The sequence below is a fragment of the Ursus maritimus genome, unplaced genomic scaffold (genome assembly GCF_017311325.1).
Source record: "Ursus maritimus isolate PB19 unplaced genomic scaffold, ASM1731132v1 scaffold_27, whole genome shotgun sequence".
NCBI classification, from domain to species: domain Eukaryota; kingdom Metazoa; phylum Chordata; class Mammalia; order Carnivora; family Ursidae; genus Ursus; species Ursus maritimus.
In genome coordinates, this window is record NW_024425230.1 from 30,024,257 (window position 1) to 30,036,475 (window position 12,219).

Sequence of the window (12,219 nt, forward strand, 5' to 3'; positions counted from 1 at the left end):
CGGAGCTCTCCGCGATCAGTCTGCAGAGATCCCGCCCCCCGCAAACCCTCCCCACTCATTTCCAGCCTCCCCGATCCCACGTGGTTTCGCCCCCTGCATCCCGGAGTTGGAGGCACCAAGAAAGAGCAGGAGCCGGGTGTACACACCTGGCAAAATCACAGAACAGTCAAACCAACACGAAATTACACAAAGGATCCCAAGGGGAGGATCCTGGGGGCTCCTTCCTTCTGCGGTTTCCTCCAGCATCCCCTAGGCTTCCTTCCTCAGTCCCCCGACAAAGAGTCACCAAGCCCAGTTCAAATCGATTGTTTTATTGACTGTTTACACACAGACGCCTTTAGAAAAGGGCGCAGGCTCCGGGGCGGGGGGGACTACTCCGCCCCGGGCCGCGCTTGTGCTGCGCTTCGCGGACTGGCTGGTCTCGACGCCCGAACCCCCGCCCCCCACCCCAATCCCGACGTTTACCTTCAAGAATGAAAAAAGGACCCCGCCCCAGTCGCCGCGCCGCGTCCACCCACCCGCCCCCTCCCTCCCCGCCCACCTGTCTGCCCGCCCGCCCCCCCTACACTACACGGTCACACTTTACAGAACACAGACTTCTCCTACAGAGCACGCTCGTCTAGGACTACACGCCAGGCAAATACTGTTCTCGTGGAAGGAGGGGCGGGGCGGGGCGGGGCGGGGCGAGGAGACGCGAAGACCGCGGGGCTTTTCTCTATCCGGATCCCGCCACACGGTCACGCGCAGGCTTCGTGCGAACCAGACCTGGCCCGGGGATACCGCAGTTGGCTTCCTTTGCCCCCCGCGCCCCTCGAACGGAGGTTTGGGCCACGTGCCGCAGCGGAAGCGGAGCTGTGGAGTGCTTCGAACTCGAAACCCACAACGAAATTCAGCCAGAACCAACCCCACGCTCTCCGCCTGAAAAGGGAGCGCGGTTCCGCGGCGCTTTAAGTTAGGAGAGAGGGAGAGAGAAGGCGGATTCCCCGCCCCACCCCCTCACTCACATCCAATTTTCCCAGAGGCTGGGAAGGGGGTGTTAGCACCAGACCCGGAGTGTCGCTGTCTTTGGGAAAAAAACAAAAACAAAAACAAAAACGAAAACATGAAAATCGGAGCGCGGAGCTGAAAGGCGCCCCAGGCACCCGGCTTGGCTCCAGCGGATCATAAGCGGTTTGGGGGTGGGGGGTGGGGGGGACAGAAGGGTTTGTTTCCCAGTCGGAAGGGGGCTTTGAAACTAAAACTAGGAAGTTGCCACCGAGTCCTGGCTTCTGGGACGTGCACCCCGGAAAGGATGGAGTAGGCGGGACCCTACAGCGCTCCACGGAAGGGACATCAGCTGCGGGTCCAGGGCTGACCCCGGGCCACAGCGTTACCACCAGATATTTCCAACGTCTTCTCCGTTTCCTCTGGTTCCAGAGCCCACGGTGGGGCAGGCTGCAGAGCAGATTTCGCAGATAACAATTACGGCGGGAATGGAGAGGCGTGGATTTCAATGCTTCACGGTCAGCGGGTGGTGTATTATGCGGAGAGAGAAGAGCCAGTAACTGTGCTTGCCGTGGAAGGGAATTGAGCCCACAAAGACAATGACGATAGTGGTGGCCGGGGACTGGTGCAGTCTCGTCCCACTCCCCTCTAGAAGTCCCCAGTAGTGAAGGTTGGGGCCGGTAAAGGAGCAGAGTTAGTAAAGGTTGCGGGTGAGGTGGTGGGCGTTCGTCCTGCGAGCCCTAGGCTTCTGCTCCCAGGCACCCACGGTGGGGGATGGGAATGGGCGGGCCAGTCGGGCTGGGGGTTCAGCCTGCCGTCTGCCTGTAATTGCCATTAATTTCCTGGGCGATGTTGACCGCCTCGGCGCCCAGGGGCAGCCGATCACTGTACTCAGAGCCCGCCTCGAATTCCTCTTGGTTGGCCTTGGACTGGGACTCCACCAGCGAGCAGGCCACCAGACTCTCCTCCCGCTGCAGGTCCCCAACTGGTTCCCCCTGCTCCGCGTCTTCGTCGAGGCCCTCCCCGGGTGCCTCCTCTGGCTCCACGACGTCTGCCCCGCCGCCTGCGGGGTAGCTTTTCTCGGACTCGAGGTAGGAGGCACGCGGGTCGAAGTCGGCGGCGATGCGTTTCTCCATGGGGTCAGGGGCCTGTGGCCGCAGTATAAGACGATAGGGCTTACCCGGGTGTTTGGCCAAAAGATGGCAGCAGGCGGCGCCCAGCAGGGGCACGGTGGCCAGCACCAGGAGGAACACGCTCACCGCCACGATGACCAGCAGCGAGGGCAATTCCTTCTTGGTGGCAAACACCACTTGCACGTGGCAGGCCTCGCCTGCCAGCGCCAGGCACACTGAGTAGTTAGTGCCAGGCCGCAGGCCGCGGAACCAATAGGCGTTGACGCCCTCCTCCACGCGCGACCACTGCACTGCTGCGCCACCCCCAGCTGGGCACAGATAGAGCAGGCGCAGCGGCCGCCGCCCGGGCCGCCCGGCTCCCCCAGCCCCGCCGGGCCCAGATCCCCAGCGCGCCGCCAGCGGCGTCAGCTGCACCCGAGCCTCGCGCTCCGCCACGTCCAGCGCGATGACGCCCAGCTCAAAGACGTGCTGCTTGAGCTCTGCGCTCTGGTTGAATGCGTGGTTGGACACGTACAGCGAGGGGTCCCCGTGGCCACAGCGTTGCTCCTCCACCGGATCCGCAGAGACCTGGTCTTCTGCTTCCTCTCCCTCACCCGCGTCCTCCTCCTCGGGCCCCGCCTCCGTCTCCCCAAGGACGCTAACTCGGGCCACGCCTTGACCTTTGATTTTGCCCTCGGGCTTGGAGGGTAGAACGCTGTTGCCCCGGCCTTTGGCTGTGGACTTGCGCTCAGAAGTAGGGGCCTGCCCTTCAGAGTCTCCCCCAGCGCCAGGAGCGTGCTTTGGGGGCCCAGCCGCCGCCACTGTCACGCGTAGTGACGTGGAGTTGGCGCCCAGCTCATTGTGGGCACGGCAGGTGTAGACGCCTGCTTCCTTGGCACTCAGGAGGGGCACCAACAGGGAACCGTTTGTGAGGGCCAGGAAGCGCGGGTTGGCTGGGGGCGCGGGCCAAGCGGGTGCTGGAGTCGGGGTTGGGGCCTCCGTCTGCGTCGGCCCGTCCCCATCTCCTTCCTCCTCCCGGTCTTCCGCCCCATCCCCGGTGTCCTCCCCGCTCAGGACGGGAGGCTCTAAGACTATGGTGCCACCTGGGATCTGAAGTTGCCATTGCAGGCGGGGTGTGGGGTGTCCTTCGGCGACGCAGTGTAGCATGAGCGCCAGGCCGGCGGGCAAGGGGCTGCCTGGCGCCTCAGGCGGGGGCTCAGCACTCAGACGCACGCTGGGCGGTACGCAGGACAGGGCGGGCAGGCGGTGCACCGGCACCCCCTGCAGCGCGGGAGGCGAGGCGCACGCGATGGAGTCGGGCTCCGGTAAGGAAACCCTGGTGCTTGCGGCCCAGGCCTGCAGCCACAGGAGGCTGCAACCGCAGTGGAAGGGGTTATGATAGAGTTGCAGGTGTGACAGCGCGCTTAACGCATCGAAGGTGCCGGGAGCCAGTGTACGCAGGCGGTTGTTGTTGATGCGCAGGGAGCGCAGGTCGGGCAGCGCACCGAGTGCGTCCCGGGGCAGCGAGCCCAAACGGTTGTGGTTCATTTTGAGCAGCTGCAGCGCGCTCAGGTTACGAAGGTCGCTCCACGGAAAGCTGGATATGAGGTTGTGGCTTAGGTCGAGGTTCTTGAGCTGGCTCAGCACCGCCAGGGCGCCCGGCTCCACCGTGCGCACCTCATTGTGCGCCAGCCACAGCGACGTGACCTGCGTGACTTCGGCGAAGGCCCCACGCCGCAGCACCGTGATCTTGTTGGCCGACAGACTAAGCGTGGTCACGTTGGCCGGCAGTCCTTCCGGCACCTCGCGCAACTCCTTGTACGCGCAGTCGGCGAACTGGTGCGCGTACTTGTCCACGCAGGCGCACGGCTCCGGGCACGCTCTGGCCACTCCTAGCAGAGCCCAGGCTAGCCACAGAGCCCGCAAGGGCACCATCGCGGAACCTGCGGATGGAAGCCAGGGGAAGACAGGAGAAGGTGACTTAGGAACCCCCGCTTCCCTCCCCCTATTAAGCTCTGCCTCCGCAAACCCGTCTAGGGCAGGTCCTAGGGCTCCAGTAACCTTCTCCTCTGTGCCCAGGAGTCTCTCTTGAACACGAGTGGGGCTCAATAAAAGTCTCAGGATTCAATGCATGCTCTCTCTCGGGGCCCTGACTTCCTTTTCTAGCGGACTTGTACCTCGATTCTTCCCCCCTACCTGTCCGTTCAATCTGGCACTGGCCCTCCAGAGGCTCGGTGCTCACCTGTCTGCTCTGGGTCTGCCCTGACCCCTATTTGTGTTTCAAAGCCTTCGTTTAACTCCGTGAAAAGGATACACAGGAAAAGTATTTTTGTCCATGACCTGTGTCCTTCCTCGAACTGTTTGTCCCACGCACAGCACTGGCACACGCGCCCAATCACACAACAATACAAACACACGCTGGGCACCGCCATCAAACTGCCAACTTCTGCAGGGGTTTGGAGGTTCCCAGCACATTTCCTAGCACGCAAACGCAAAGACACCCAGACATGGACACACTGGAGACCTCATTGTTCTGTCAGCTGAACCTAGCATTCGTACAGCGCTCTCCCTCGCGGTGCTTTCCTGTTGTTCATTGTGCGAGCTGCCAGACACAAGGACACAGTCCTCAAGCGAACCGACCCGCACACAGGCACACAGGCGCGCGCTTGCGCATGCACAGAAGCCCTCCACCGAGACCGAAATCCCAGCCGATCGGCAATGCCCACAACTTGCGGCGGGAGGCGGGAGGCGGGACCCGGGGGCAGTAGACTCGCAGGCCCCCCTTCGTCAGACCCCGAAGCAGCCGGCCCTGGGCTGCAACTCCCTCGAGGGGAAAGCCAGGGTTGCTGTGTCAACTTCCGTCTGAGGAAGGAGGTCCTCCCCCATGCTCCCCAGGAGCATTGAGGGAGATGTCACTAAAGATCCTCCCTCCCATCCCCGAGGAACCCAGACGGCTCCCAGAGGGTCCCCAAAGGACAGGTCATGGTGCAGGATTCTGCCCCTTTACTGCAGCTCCACGATGCCTTAAACCTACCCCCCCCACACGCCAACGGCCAATAAAACCTTATCCCCAGCCACACAAACGTGCTTACACGAAGACTCCCCGCTCCCACCTAGGGCTCCTGGCTGGTTGGGCAGTGCCCCTCCCACATGCCTGTCTTTGGGAACCCGGGTTCCTCTCGCCCCTTTGCTCCCGGGGAAGGGCCCTTCCCCACCCCACCTCTCTGTGGTCTCTCCCCCCACCCCACGACAGCACCAGCGGGTTATGGTACCCCAGGTGGGAACACCCACACCTGGGTCGAGGTTGTGGGGCACTCCCCGCGGCTTACCCGCTGCTGCTCGCTGACTCTCCGCGCACTGCCCTCGGGCTGCAACCCCTTCTCCAGACTTGAGGTCTCCGAGCCAGGACACTGCCCAAGGGCTCTTTCCACATCTGTTGCTGGCTGTGGAAAGGACAGGGGAGGGGCAGAGAAAGGGACAGATAAGTACGGGGACCTCCCTGGCCCTAAGGTCCCGCTTCAGTTTTTCCTTATGCTTCTGTTCCCCCCACGTCTGGCTGGCTGCAGACTGAAGACAGTCCTCGCGCGCTCCCGGCTCGGCAGGGACGCGCACAGCCTCTCCCACCTCTCGCATCATCCACATTTGTTAAAGCCGTAGAGGCTCTCCCCGAGGCTGAGACACGTTGGTCTCAAGGGGCGACCTCCACACCCACCGCCCTCGTCTGGGCTCTCCCCAGTTCAATGCACACCCATACCCCACCTCCCCCCACATTTACACATCTGCAGATGTTGCCACTATCACTAATTACAGCCGCCCCCCTCTCCGACCCGCCACGTTCAAACACATTGGTAGACACACACAGACCTTCACACCCTCCACACGGTCGACCTTCACATGTTAGAATTATCCATCATCATGTAATAATAACCGAGTCAATGTGTTGAGGCCTCCCTATGTTCACACGCATTTCCAAAGGCACACCTTCACCCGGGACACTCTCTATTCTCCCCCTCCCGCTCGCACACACATTCACCCTCACTCACCCTCACGCGCCGGTCCCGCCAGGGCCGGGGAGATTCGCTGCTAATTGAATGCAAGTCGCTTTTACGCCCCGCAACACGTGAGACAAACCATCTTTGAGGAATTTGGGGGAAGGCAAGGCGCACGACGGAAGGGGGGGCGTGTCTTTGCCTTTAAACTCTTTTTGCAAATGCGGGCTGTGGCACAGACAGACCTGAAGTAGGACCTGCTGAGCTGCGTGCGGCCGGGCTCGCACAGACCCTTCCTCGCCGCACCCCCCTCCCCACTAGCAGCCTCCTCCCCGAAGCCACGTTCAACACGATGCATAATTGATAGTGTTAGCAGAGCGCCTCACCCTCCCTGCTATTTTTGCTCGATCTGGGTAGATGCACGTCCTGGTCTACCCCGCCCCCTGCCAGTCCAACCCGAAGACGGGGGCGCACGACCCCGCGGGGCTGCGGGGAAGCAACGCCTGCACCCCCGCCCGCCACCGCCCCTGCCCAGCCTCTTAAGCCTTACTCTTTGCGGTCTCGTTTTTTGGTAGCTAAACCAAGCCCTTGAAGCCCCCGACCCAACACGCCGGCCTGTGCGCACAGTCGGGTGCGGGGGGGCGCGCAGTATCAGCCTAGCCTCCCCAGAGGGCCGTCCTGGGCGCACCCAAGCGCCTCACCCTCGGGTCTTGCCAGCTACAGGAGAACGGGGCACCGGGGCTGTGGCAGGCAACAGCGCGGAAAGGGATGGTTACAAAACGTCTGTTCCTCCAGAGCAGTGTGGGCTGGGAACTTAAGGCCGGAGCATCTCTCTCCCTGTCCCTCCCTCGCCAACGTCTTCACAGCCTCACCAGCAAAGGCACCGTCAACCCCACACACTTAGCCCCCAAAGCCTCCGCGGCCCGCCACCGCCAGCATGTCTCACACCCTCACACAACAGCCGGCCTCAGCAGATTCGAATACTCGCTGTTCCCGACTCTCGCTCCCTGTCTCTGGCGAAAGCCCGACATTTCTTTTAGCGACGAGGGGGTGGAGACGCAGGAATGTCGAGGCATTTGGCTAAAACTCGATGTCTATCTCCTGCACTGCCCATTGCAGTCCTGGAGACAGGGTTGCTGGCCAAAATCGGGAAGGGAGTACAGGCTCCAGGAGACCCCCGGAAAGCCCCCCCCCCCCCGCCTTCCCTGGTCCTTTCCGTAAACATTGAGCTCTCGGGGCACGCGCGGCCCCTAAGCCCTCACCCCAGGCCGGGGGGTCCTCTGGCGGTGGGTCGATGGCCCGGGTTTGGGGCCTCTGAGGAGATCAATCTCCCGATTTGAGTGTTGAGCATTTTAATGAGCTGGGGAAGTGGGGAAAGAGAGACGGACGAGGAGAGCTGCAGTTAAAGAGACTACCGACCGGGCGCTCCGAGGATCCTTTGTAAATTAAATATGAACCGACCCGCGCACGCACGCTCCGCATCCCTCCCTCTCTCCTACTCCTGCGGTCGCTGCAGGCGCCCCAGCTGGCTGGGACCAGCACCTCTCCTTCGGACCAGAATTGAGAACCCAGAACTTCACTCCTCCTGCCTGGGCTTGTGATTCCCCACAGACGACCTAGGGGGAAGGCACAGGGGCCCCCTGAGAGGGATGGTGTCTTCAAGGAGGGTGGAAGGGTGAGAGCGCCTTGACTCTGCGGTGGGACAGCGCGAGCGGCGCCCTAGTCTGGGAATGAGTCCCTGCGGCTGGGCCAGGGAGTGGCGCGGCCGGCAGGTCTGGTACAACCTCTTTGTCCGCGGAGCAAGGGCGGGGGGCGTATTGAGAACGCCGAGGGGGGCGGTTCCTCGAGCCTCGGCCCTGGAAGAGGTGTCTGAGAGGCGAGGGAGCAGTAGCGAGGATGGACAGTCCGGTTCCGGGCCTCGGATCCCGGAGACTCTCCTGGGCTCGGGGGAGCGGCGAGGGTCATAGAGGCGGGGGACCGAAGCTCGTGGACCCTCCACCCAGTTTTCACCTTTTTTCTGGTTCTTTCTGCCTTCTTCGAGGAGGCGGAAGCTAGGCAGGCGGGCGAGGGACAACTTGGAAGCGTTGATGGACTAGAAGACAGAGGCTGGGGAGTAGAAGGGAGAATGGGCTCGCTCCTTCTCCGCGGAGAGCTTCCCAGACCCGCAGGGACCCGCCCCGCCAGCGTCCCGGGAGCCTCCGGGACCCGGGGGCCAAGTAAGACCCCTTTTCCTTGGCTCACTTGCCAGGGATGCAGAAGCCAGGGGAATTCGGCAGGGAGATAGGGCTCCGGGGGCCAGGAGGGCGGCTAAGGATGCGGTGGCCACCCAGGCGAGGGCTCGGACTCCCGCGGGCCCCTGCGACTCCCGCCCACTCTCCAACAAGCGCTTTTGTTCCCCGAGCCTGCCCCGGGGAAAGACAGCCCTTACCCCCGCCTTCGACCCCGGAGCGCCCAGTGCCTGCCCTGGCAGTGTCCGCCGAGGCCCGGGGTGGGAGCCACGACTCCAGGATCAGCCTCCGGGCTCAGCTAGGAGAGCACAGCACGTTTCTCCCGGCGCCGCCAGGGCGCGCAGGAGCAGGTCTGATGTCTATAATGTTAATAATGGTACAGTTACTGAGGGGCTGGGGAGCCAGAGCGAACACACCACCCCCGCCGCCGCCCACGTCTTTGATCGTTAAAGAAACAGGCATCTAATCAGGTGCGTGGAAGTAGGTGTGGGGAGAAAAGGGATTCAAGGTTCTAAGCCGCCTGAGTGGGGGGTCCCAGAATCGGAATCTGTAGAATCCGGACTCAGGCTTTTTGACCAGGTTGGGGTCCAGACCCTAGACAGACGCAGGAGCTGAGGGCTGTGTGGCTCCGGGAAGATTTTTGCGGATTGACTTTTAACTTCAACTTCTCAGACCCGGACGGTCCGGGGGGTGGGGCGGGTTGGAACCCAGTGGACCCGCGCAGTCTTTCCTGCGTCTGTGTGGACGCAAGATCTCTTTTCCAGGCCTGGTTCGTGAGCGCCCCCTGCTGGAGACCGCTTGCCGGGCGCAGAGGCTGGGGCAATGGCTGCCGGAGGCTGGAGCCCGAGGCTACGCGGTGCGCGGTCCCCTGCTCTGCTGTACAGCGGCGCGATGTTCCCGAGAGGCGGACGCTTACCCAAGGCACCGAAGCATTCCTTCTCATGCCCACTCAGTCTACGTCCCAGGAATCTGCAGCCTCCTCTCCCGTGCCCAACACCTGCACAGCCCCCGCTTCGCACCCCACTGTGTTTCCGGCACCCAGGGCACCATAGACACCCTCTGGATACCCGTTGAACGAATAGTCCCTGGCGCGATCCAATGAGCTCAGTTCTCCTGGGAGGAAACCTTCCTGAATGCCTTCCTCACCAACACCCCCACCCTCCCCGGGCAGGGTGAGCGCTTTCTCTTTGAGTCCCCTAGGAAGATTCTAGAACATAGTCCTTAGGTCTTATGACTTTGTCAGGGACCTAAAATGTCCGAGATCTGAAAAAGAAAATCTGTTGGCTCTAAGAGGAGAAAAAAAAAAACCCTACGAGATAGGAAGTAATAGATGTTTAATGAAAAGTTCAGGACATGTAACGCCGTGTGAACGATTCAGTTGCAACTGCTCGCCCTTGTATTTAGTGTGGCAGGCGGGTGATTTAAGGGATGTGGGAAAGCTTCAAAAAGTCAGAAAGCCCGGGCCCATGTGGGCATCACATACTCGCTGCATCGAAGCCGGCCCAGTCCTTCCTGCAGCTGCATTCCCGCAGGATCCCTGAAACACTCACGGCTCCCACCTTGCAGCTCTGCAGTCTGTCCCTCTGCCTCCCAACACACATTCACACGGTGTTCCTACCTCTCTCCCCAAGAAGCTGCTTTCTTTTTCCAATTTCTGGCAGAAAGCTCACCCTTCTGGGAAGTCAGTCCCTGTCTATGATAGCCCCTCCCACCTTCCATCTCTGCTTCCCCTCATACACACTCAATGGAGTAGTTAGGAGGAAAGGTTTTAGCATCAGACTACTAGCTGTGTGACCTTGGCCAAGTTACTTAACCTCTCTGTGCCTCAGGGGGGAAAAGGCATAAATAAGAATATCTATTTTATTAGGTTGCTGTGAAGATTAAAAGAGTCAATGTATGCAAAGCACCTAGTACCTGGCACTTAGTGCTCAGAAATGAGTTATTTTTTTCAACAATAGCCAGAATTAGCCATCCTTATTACCTTCCAGAGCTGGGTACAGATATGATGAGATGTTCTGCGACACTGCCCCTACATGCTTGTGCCCTGCCTCCCCCACAGGGAGAAGGACCTTGGCCCTGCCCCCACATGTCTCTCCTCACTCCCTCTCCGCACCCCCCCCCCCATGGCACAGGCACAATCGGAATTACTATTACGTTGGTAAAGATCTCTAGTCTCAGATACTGAAACTCCGGTTCTCATGCTTGTAGCTGTCACCAGTGCGCCTGTTTGGAAAGAGACCTGCAGCTGTAACCTTGGTGGAAGGTTTTTCATTAAAACCACAATCTGTTTAAGTATTTATTGGGCTCTGTGACTTTAATTACTTTCTAGGGAAAAAAAAAATCCACATTTGCATATGGGAAGACTGTTGATTTCAGAGGAAAGTAGCAACCTGTGGCAGTTTGCTGGAGGCAATGGGAGGAATTTCCTGAATGGTTCAAATGAACCTCGACATTATTAATAATCTGGGATCCAGTCCACAACCTTCCTCCTAGTGCTTTCATGAAATTAGCTTAACGTGCTGGCAAGGCCCTTTATTGCCATCAAAATTAACGACAGCTCTTCCAGTGGCATCTCATGTAATTATCTGGGTCTGTGCTTGTCTCCCTGAAGACGGGGAACTCCTGCCTGGGAAGAGGCAACACTCCTGCCTGCGAGGGGCAACGTGCTTAGCTGTTCCACCCGGCCCAGGCAAGACTGGATGTCCCCAGAGTGGGGAGTCTTGGGCCGCCAGCCCCTCCACAGTAGGCTGAAGCAGGGTAAAGGACGGTTTCCATCTGCAGATAACAAAATTCCCCTCTTGAAGTGTTTTAAACTGTATGGGTATCATCTCACAGGGAGGAAGCAGGGCTGGCTTCAGGGCTGGTTGATCCAGTGGCCCAGTGACATCAGCAGGCCCAGATTCTGTCTCTCTCCTCTGCCACCCTTAACGGGGCTTCTGCCTGAGACTTGTGTCCCTTGATGCCATTGGAGGGCTTCAGCAGCAGCTGGGGTGATGGGCTTGGTGATAACAGACTAGTAGTGGAACAGAGAGACTGGATTCCCTTTCTAGAAGCCACAGCCTCTCCTTTGGTCTTATCAACACCTATTGACTCAGGACTTCTCATCTCTGAGGCAATCAGTGGTAAAGGGGATCGAATTGATTGGCTGAGAGTAATCAGCTAGCCCTGAAGTGGATGTTGAAATCCCAAGATGATCTATAGGCAAGAAATCCCCTTTAAAGAAAAGTGCTGGGGGGGTGGCATGATCAGAGTAATCTACTGTTGTGTCAAAATGAATTGAAATGAAACTGACCATAATTAGAACCAACCATATTAGATATCATATTAGACAGTAAACCACATGAGACACCGTATCTGGAGATTAGACCAGTCTATGTCCACCGTCTGTGACTAGGATCAGGGCACAGCGTGTGACCCGGATTAGGGAGCTCCCTGGGGTAGGTATCCATAAAGCTAGAGAATTCTCTGCTTTCACAGAATTCTTGAAATGATAAAAATTTGTTCTTGGAAATGCCTGTGCTGGGATCCAAAGCTATTTTGAGAGCCGTGGAAGCTTCAGTCTTCGGTTGGATATTTATGAACAGGAGATGTTTATGAACTCAAAGATGTTCCTACATGACTTCACATCCTGAGCTCGTCGCCTGGTCCCATGGCGGGGAAGAGAGGCACTTTGCTGTTGAGGTGGAAGACAGGAGGAAGAATTGTCCCCAGGTCTTAAGAATGTGGAGGCAGCGCAAAGCTGCCAGCTTCAGAAACTCCTTGTGTGACCTGAAGCGACTCCTGTCCTCTCGGCTTCTAGGTCTCCATGCTTGAGAAGGGAGGAGGCCGGGCTGCTGCGTGAGCTGGGAGGCCCTTCCAGTGCTGCTGATCTCTGAGATCCTGGAGCTTGGCGCTGTGGCTTTAGAA

General features: G+C 59.5%; 1 protein-coding gene across 1 annotated transcript; it reads right to left on the reverse strand.

Moving 5' to 3' along the window:
- Nucleotides 1-560: 560 nt before the first annotated feature.
- ISLR2 (immunoglobulin superfamily containing leucine rich repeat 2) lies at nucleotides 561-8,605 on the reverse strand. Its single transcript, XM_040643006.1, has 4 exons — nucleotides 8,514-8,605; nucleotides 8,096-8,191; nucleotides 5,426-5,539; nucleotides 561-4,039 (listed from the first exon to the last, which is right to left on the reverse strand). Exon 4 carries the CDS (start codon nucleotides 4,029-4,031, stop codon nucleotides 1,791-1,793), a length of 2,241 nt encoding a protein of 746 aa, XP_040498940.1. The 5' UTR covers nucleotides 4,032-4,039; nucleotides 5,426-5,539; nucleotides 8,096-8,191; nucleotides 8,514-8,605; the 3' UTR covers nucleotides 561-1,790.
- Nucleotides 8,606-12,219: the final 3,614 nt, after the last annotated feature.

Excerpts from the sequence above, each read along its gene's own strand:
- ISLR2 (XM_040643006.1), bottom strand. The coding sequence starts at position 4,031 with ATGGTGCCCTTGCGGGCTCTGTGGCTAGCCTGGGCTCTGCTAGGAGTG.